This window comes from Anomaloglossus baeobatrachus, chromosome 6, assembly GCF_048569485.1.
Source record: "Anomaloglossus baeobatrachus isolate aAnoBae1 chromosome 6, aAnoBae1.hap1, whole genome shotgun sequence".
Taxonomy (NCBI): Eukaryota; Metazoa; Chordata; class Amphibia; order Anura; family Aromobatidae; genus Anomaloglossus; species Anomaloglossus baeobatrachus.
The window spans coordinates 72,424,634-72,432,661 of record NC_134358.1 but is presented as its reverse complement, the minus strand read 5'-3'; the positions used below and the strand labels follow the sequence as shown (position 1 = coordinate 72,432,661).

Below are 8,028 nucleotides of genomic sequence, written 5' to 3'. Positions count from 1 at the left end.
CTAAAGCAGCAGCAAAGTCGAACGAGATAAAAAAAAGCCTTTAAAACCACTGAGAACATCACTACGTTAGCAACGGCCAACATTTAGCAGTCCATGTGTTTCGACAACATCCCGCTACATCCTCTAAGGAACAAAGGAGATAACAGTGCAAATCAGGACACCAAAAACAGACGCAGGACATAATTCAGCCTTAATGTAAAACTCCACCTTTTAAAAGGAATCATTTAAGTATATCCTTTGTGTGATCACTGGGGATTTGATCACATATGTAAAAGGAGTGTGCGATCAGAAGATGACTTATTGTTTAAAGTAGATTCTTGTGTTAAAATGGATTTTTCAACTTTTTTATGTTTCATATTACTATCTATATATAAAAAAAAAATTCTTACAATTTTCACACGGACCCCCAAGACTTAAGGGGGCTAGCGATGTCGCTCGTGAAAGCACCCGCCCCTGTCGTTTGTGCGTCACGGGCAAATTACTGCCCGTGGCGCACAATATCGTTAACACCCGTCACACGGGCTTACCTTCCTAGCGACGTCGCTGTGTCCGGCGAACAACCTCTTCGTTAAGGGGGAGGTTCGTGCGCCGTCACAGCGACGTCACACAGCGGCCGACCAATAGAAGCGGAGGGGCGGCGAACAGCCGCATTAACGACACACCCACCTCATTGCTGGAGGACGCAGGCAAGCTGTTGTTCGTCGTTCTCAGGGTGTCACACGTAGCGACGTGTGCTGCCTCAGGAATGCCGAACAACCTACGTCCACAACGACCAACGAGATTTTGAAAATGAACGACGTGTCAACGATCAACGATAAGGTGAGTATTTTTAATCGTTAACACTCGCTCGGAGCTGTTACACGCAACGACGTCGCTAACGACGCCGGATGTGCGTCACGAATTCCGTGACCCCGACGACATATCGTGTAACGGGGCCTTTAATGTTAGACTTTTACTTCCTGTTCTTCACATGGGTATTAGTAGCCATAAACTGGGTCAGACTCTACTTGTTTTATTACAAGCGTTTTCTAGGCATGCTCTAATCTGGCCAGAGGTCAGGAAGAGAAAAGAGCTGAGCTGCGATATCACCTACTGTGAATAGGGGATCTTATGTTACTGGTCATTGTAATCCTGTCTGTGATGATGAGATTCCTAAAAAGCCATCTGTATAAAACACAAAGTATGAGTCTAGTATACGGCCCAGTGCCCTGTGTGAAAATTAATAGATTTAGGATTAGATTTAGTGACGAGTAAGCACTACCATGCTCGGGTGCTTGGAAATTAAGAGAAGTTGGATACTCGAATGGGCGCAACCCACCTGAACACCTGAGTATAATGGAAGTCAATGGGGAACTTGAGCATTTTTCCGGAAGATTTTTAGGAAAATTGCTTAAGTCCCCCATTGACTTCCATTATACTCAGGTAGTCAAGTAGTGCCTATCTGAGCATCCAATGAGTACCGAGCACCTGAGCATGGTAGTGCTCGCTCAACCCTAGTTTTAAGTACCAAGCACCCAAGAATGGTAGTGCTCACTCATCACTAGATACCAGTACCAAGCACCTGAGCATGGTAGTGCTCGCTCATCACTAGTTACGAGTACAGAGCACCCGAGCATGGTAGTGCCCGCTCATCACTAGTTACCAATACTGAGCCCCCGAGAATGCTAGTGCCCGCTCATCACTAGTTATGAGTACAGAGCACCTAAGGATGGTAGTGCCCGCTCATCACTAGTTACGAGTACAGAGCACCCGAGCATGGTAGTGCTGACTCATCACTAGTTATCAGTACTGAGCACCTGAGCATGGTAGTGCCCGATCATCACTAGTTACGAATACTGAGCCCCCGATCATGGTAGTGCTCGCTCATCACTAGTTACGAGCACCCGAGCATGATAGTGCCCGCTTATCACTAGTTACGATTACAGTGCACCCGAGCATGGTAGTGCGCACTTATCACTAGTTACGATTACAGTGCACCCGAGCATGGTAGAAAACTAAAACTGCAGCACAAAACAAAGCACAGGGCTAGAGATATGGGGAAAAAAGCAAACCCTTATTCTACACAATCCCTTTAAAACTAAGCGGTATGTCCAGCAGTGCAGCTACCATATTTTTATTTTGCTGCAATGCCCCTATATTTAAAAACAGGATTTACTTCATGTTTTGTGTCTACAGCTCCTATGCGGGGTTATGCATCTCCATGGTTCCTGAATACACATTCCCCTGTGTAGTCTGATCAGTGTTTTCGTTCCATTATTCTTCTACTCTCTACAGGTTGGCAAATAGCAAAGGCTGCATGAGAAGAAGGGACAGTGACTGCAGGATAAGGGTTGTTTGTTTGCAGGCTGTAAACAGTGTGACACATGGTTCCGCATAGGAGCTGTAGACACAAAACGGTAAGATTTATTTTTATTTTTTTTGCAAATTTGCAGTAATATTGCAAGAATAAAAAAAAATAATAGTTGCATTGGTGGATATACTGGTGGACACAGACAGAAAAGGGCCCCTGTGAAGAACAGTATATGGGCCCTTTGCAGCCCCATAGATCTTCATAATGCACAATTCCACATGCTTTGGAGGTGGAAGACGGGCTCCTGCATATCTTGGGTCCCTGTCTCGGTGCACCAATGATATGTCCTCCCCTGGGTGGATATACTCTTTAAGTTCAGCATTACTAATTATATTTCAGTGATTATATGCCAGTGTGTTTCATACATAAGGCGGGAAAAGAAGTCTTTGGCATATCATATAGCAGCATTCACTTACTAAACCTAGTAAAACACACACAATGGAAAGGGCATGAGTCTTAAGATTGGCCTCCCTCCTGCTTGTATAGGGTTAGACATCTTCTGTATGCCAGGCATCTCTGCACACAATCAGAAATCTGCATCCAAAGTGAAGACATTATCCGCCGTCTGAGACATAACAGCGAAACGCTGATACTCAGACACTCGCTTCTCAAAGAAATTGGTTTTTCCCTCCAGAGAAATATTCTCCATAAAGTCAAATGGATTTTCTGCATTATATACCTGGAAGGAAAGGAAAAAGAAACAGAGAAAAAAAATAAGAATATGTGTAAAAGGATAGGAGGTGTTAAGAGTAAAGCGGGCTTTACATGAGACGATAGATTATGCGATTTGTCGTCGGGGGTCACGGTTTTCGTGACGCACATCCGGCATACCGCACGACGTCGTCTCGTGTGACACCTCCTAGCGACGCAGTATTGCTCACAAATAGTGTGTCGTGTACTTGTTGCTAGGTTTCATATAATTGTTTAATTAAAATGGCGGCGGTTGTTCATCGTTTCCGTGGCATCACACGTTGCTCCGTGTGACACCACGGGAACGATGAACAACAGCTTTAGTTGCCTCCCGCGGCACCCGACGGCTTAATGGAAGGAAGGAGGTGGGCGGGATGTTTACATCCTGCTCATCTCCGCCCCTCCGCTTCTATTGGCCGGCTGCCGTGTGACGTCGCTGTGACGCCGAACGTCCCGCCCACTCCAGGAAGTGGACGTTCATCGCCCACAGCGAGGTCGTCTGGAAGGTAAGTACGTGTGACGGGGGTTAAACGAGTTTGTGCGCCATGGGCAACTAATTGCCCGTGACGCAAAAACGACGGGGGCGGGTACGATCGATTGTGCTATCGCACAATCTATCGTCTCGTGTAAAGCAGGCTTAAGGAAGGGTTTAATGCAGTCAGCTCTGCCAAATCTCAGACAGACTGTATTCTCGCATCCATTGTACATATCTAGAATTGTCCAATTTTGGGGGGGGGCGGCACACGGAGCAAAGAGTTTCATTGATCCAAACGCGCATCAGTTTTAGAAATGTGTCCATGTGTCCGGGCTGTGAGATGGAGAGCATGTCTTATCTTTATTCATTTTACAATCACATTAAGCCATTAAGTAATGGCTGAATGTGATCGTAAAATGAATAAAGATAAGACCATGCTCGGGTGCTCATAACAAGTAGTTGGATGCTTGGATGGGCGCAACCTGGGTATCGAGTATAATTGACGACAATGGGGAACTTGAGCCTTTTTCTGGGAAATCTTATGGACAAAAAGCTTGAGTCTCCCATTGACTGCTATTATACTCACCAAATACTGAACGTGTGAACATAGCCCAAGGTGAATAAATAGGTACTCTAACAGGGGATAACTCTTAATTTCAGCTGGAAATTCAACTGTGATCTTATTTAGTGTTATACGCATGTCTTATTTATGGGTCTCTACATTAAAGCCACCATAAACCTCACATCTATCCTGTTATTTATGAGACAGACCATTAATGTATTCACTTTAAAAGTGGTGGATAATCCCTTTAGGATCCAGACTTTCCTATAATTCTTAGGCTACGTTTCCACAATGAGTTTTTCGTGAGTTTTTGATGTTGCAGATTTACTGCCATTACTGCACCTATTATAGGCCACATTCACACGTACAGTACTTGGTGACGTTTTACCTCAGTATCTGTAAGGCCACGGTCACACGTTAAGTATTTGGTGAGTTTTTTTTACCTCAGTTTTATAGCCAAAACCAGGAGTGGGTGATAAATCCAGAAGTGGTGCCCGTGTTTCTATTACACTTTTGCCTGATTATTCCACTCTTGGTTTTGGCTACAAATACTGAGGTAAAAAACTCACCAAATACTGAACATGGCCATGGTGGATTACTGTAGGTTACTTTTTACGTGTGTTTTCTTAGGGTTTTTGATGCTGCGGTTTTTGTCTTTTTTTGGTATGTTTTAAATAAAACTGCTTTGCTTATGATACTTCCTGGTATTTGTCTTTCATAAAAATGTATTGATACAGTCATGTGTGTTTTTTACCTAAGTTTTTACCACATCTAGTGCAAGTCTACGGGGAAAATCTGCACATAAAACTCTGCGTAACCGCAAGAGAGACATTTTGTGGATTTGAAATGCGCAGCACTGAGTATAAAATAATCACAGTGGGCAGGAGATTTCTAGAAATCCCATTCACTTTGCTGGAACAATAAGACTATGTGCACACACTGCAGATATTCTGCAACCAAATCTGCATGTTCTGGCAGAAAAAAAACGCTGCGGCAAAATGTGCGTTTTTTGTCGCAATTTTACGCTTTTTTTATGCGTTTTTTTCATTCCTTTCAATGCTGAATACGCAGCCAAAAATGCAGACAGAAATGACATGCTGCAGATTTTTTGCTTAATGTTTGCACTACAGTTAAGGATTCTCATAGACTTTGCTGGCATAAACATTTCATTGCACATTTGTGAAAATCTGCAAGAAAAAAAGTAGCAAAAATGCACTGTGTGCTCACTGTCTTAGGCCTCTTTCACACATCAGTGACTCGGGTACGTATGTGGCAGTTTTTATAAGTACCAGAATCAGAGACATACGCAGGCCCAGTATAATCAATGGGTCTCCGCACACATCAGTGATTTCTCACTGACCGTGTCTCCGTGCGGCATACACGCGTGGTACGTGTGCTCCGCACGGAGATATGTCCATTTTTTTCTGGCATCACTGATGTCCTATGGCCCGCACTATGGTGTGATCCAAGAAACACGTACCAGAAAGCATTCTATACTCATCTTCTCCAGCGACGCTCTGTCTGGCCTCTGCTGGCTGCTGCTTCAGAGGCGGCTCATTACTGGCATGCATATTCAGTTATGCACGACACTGTGACCCGGAAGTAGCTGCAGCAGGGACGGAAACACAGCAGAGTCGAAGAGTTCAGCACCAAGGACAGCAGGAGCGGGGACAGGTGAGTTTATCTCTATGTGCTATCACAGATCGTATCTTGTATCATAGATAGCAAATGGACAAACCATGTGTGCCACGGTTTGTCACGGAGGGACATATGCGTTTTTAACACGTCAGTGAAAAACGTCTGTGTTTTTCACTGACATTTGAAACAGGTCTTAGGGGTACTTTGCACACTGCGACATCGCTAGCCGATGCTAGTGATGCCGAGTGCGATAGTCCCCGCCCCCGTCGCAGATGCAATCTCTTGTGATAGCTGCCGTAGCGAACATTATCACTACGGCAGCTTCACATGCACTTACCTACCCTGCGACGTCGCTCTGGCCGGCGACCCGCCTCCTTCCTAAGGGGGCGGGTCGTGCGGCGTCACAGCGACGTCACACAGCAGGCGGCCAATAGAAGCGGAGGGGCGGAGATGAGCGGGACGTAAACATCCCACCCACCTCTTTCCTTCCTCATTGCAGGCGGGACGCAGGTAAGGCGATGTTCCTCGCTCCTGCCGCTTCATACACAGTGATGTATGCTGCTGCAGGAACGAGAAACAACATCGTACCTGTCGCTGCAGCAAAATTATGGAAATGAACGACGTGACACAGATCACCAATTTTTGACTGTTTCACGCTCGTTCATCTTCTCTCCTAGGCTTTACACGTTGCGACGTAGTTACCGGCGCCGGATGTGCGTCACTTTCGATTTGACCCTGACGATATCGCGGTAGCGATGTCGCAACGTGCAAAGTACCCCTTAGACTCTGTATTTTGAAACAGCGAAAATATGCAACGTCAAAAAGTCAATACAAACTGATCGTGGGGACACGCCCATAGTGTCCTGTATTAAGATTTAGATGTAGATTTAACATATGAATCCAGACAGCATCAGTCGACATTCTGCCGGCAAGGTCTGAAAATTGAGTATTAAAGGCTCAGTAAAATATTTTAAATTTTTACAATGGACTTTGCCACAAATTCTATTCTGAAAGTTACAGATTAGCAGCGAGTTATAATAATGCATGGAGCTACTCTCCAGTATGCGGCTATATTGGCACGATGGCAGCGTCTGCATACACACAAATCTGCGGTTCTGCAGTCAGGGAAAGCTGGGTGATTGGACAAAGCGGAAAAATACTTTTACCTTTGAAAAACCAAGTTCCCCCAGCAATCGATCGGCCACAAATTCTATATACGTCTTCATTAACCTGCAGTTTATGCCAATGAGATCCACAGGTAACGCTTCTGTTAAGAACTCCTATGGCAAAAAAAAGTAGTAAAAAATGATAACCTAGATTATGAGGGTTATTAATCTTCATCCAGAGGTGAAAGTCATTGAAGGCCAGCCCTGCGCCTGCCTGATTTATTATTAATGGACAGGTATAATGAAGCCCCTAGCCATATACCCCTACAATAATAATGTGTACAGCAGCATATACACTCCTATGTGTAGGATTCAGGGCTACTCGTGCACGTTCGGCTTTGTCCACCAACAGCAGCCTTGACGACAAAAAATAGTGCAGTGTCAAAATGTTCTAAATGATTTCTCAATTTTCTCACAGGCCGCTAGGCCTAATCTGAGACTTCTACTTCCACTTGAGCACATGAACATCAGCAGCAACAGACAGACTCAGACCCTACTGAATTGCGTTGAAGCATGGTCTCATCAGGGCAAAGATCCCTGTAAAAGGAAGGTGAGGAGGTGAGCTGTGACATCACTGACTATAAAGGCTGTCTTCTATACTGCATTGGTGTTACCCTTTCATTGCGATCCTGTCTGTGATGATAATGAAACTGCTGAAAAGCCTTCTGTACAGAAAAAGAAGTATGAGTCTATGATAAGGCCTAGTGACTCGTGTGAAAATTGCAAGATTTCTGATTTTCCTTAATATAGATAGTAATATTGAAAGTTTAATATTTTATATTTTGTTTATTTATTTATTTAAAAAAAAAAAAACATTTTACAAAAAAAAATGTATTGGCTCATTTTTTTGAAGACAACATATTCCCTTTGAGGGTTTATCCAGGTTGCTATAAAGTAACTTGAAGTGTTTGTGTATGGTCATTTGTATGGGATGGAAACATAGTATTGCTCAGATAGGTGAGCTGCAGTCCTAGGCCGAAACTACAGGGTATCTACAACCCAGGGGCGGACATGTCACTGGTGCAACCAGGGACCTAAGAGGTAAGGGGCCCATTTCTTCCTCCAAAACAGGTGGAATTGATCATTTTGATGATTTATTGGACTAAAATGGGCCCATATTCTGTTCTTGCACAGGGGCCCTTTTCTG

At 44.3% G+C, this 8,028-nt stretch overlaps 1 protein-coding gene across 2 annotated transcripts in view; it reads right to left on the bottom strand.

Annotated features, from left to right (window-relative positions):
* Positions 1-1,410: 1,410 nt before the first annotated feature.
* Positions 1,411-8,028, bottom strand: part of RRM2B (ribonucleotide reductase regulatory TP53 inducible subunit M2B) — a 29,404-nt gene continuing 22,786 nt past the window's right edge. For both annotated transcript variants that reach the window (XM_075316223.1, XM_075316224.1), the window contains exons 8-9: positions 6,882-6,995; positions 1,411-3,029 (exon numbers count right to left, since the gene is read on the bottom strand). In XM_075316223.1, coding sequence (XP_075172338.1) covers positions 2,877-3,029; positions 6,882-6,995 — 267 coding nt within the window. In that variant the 3' untranslated portion in view covers positions 1,411-2,876. The remainder of the gene's footprint in view (positions 3,030-6,881; positions 6,996-8,028) is intronic.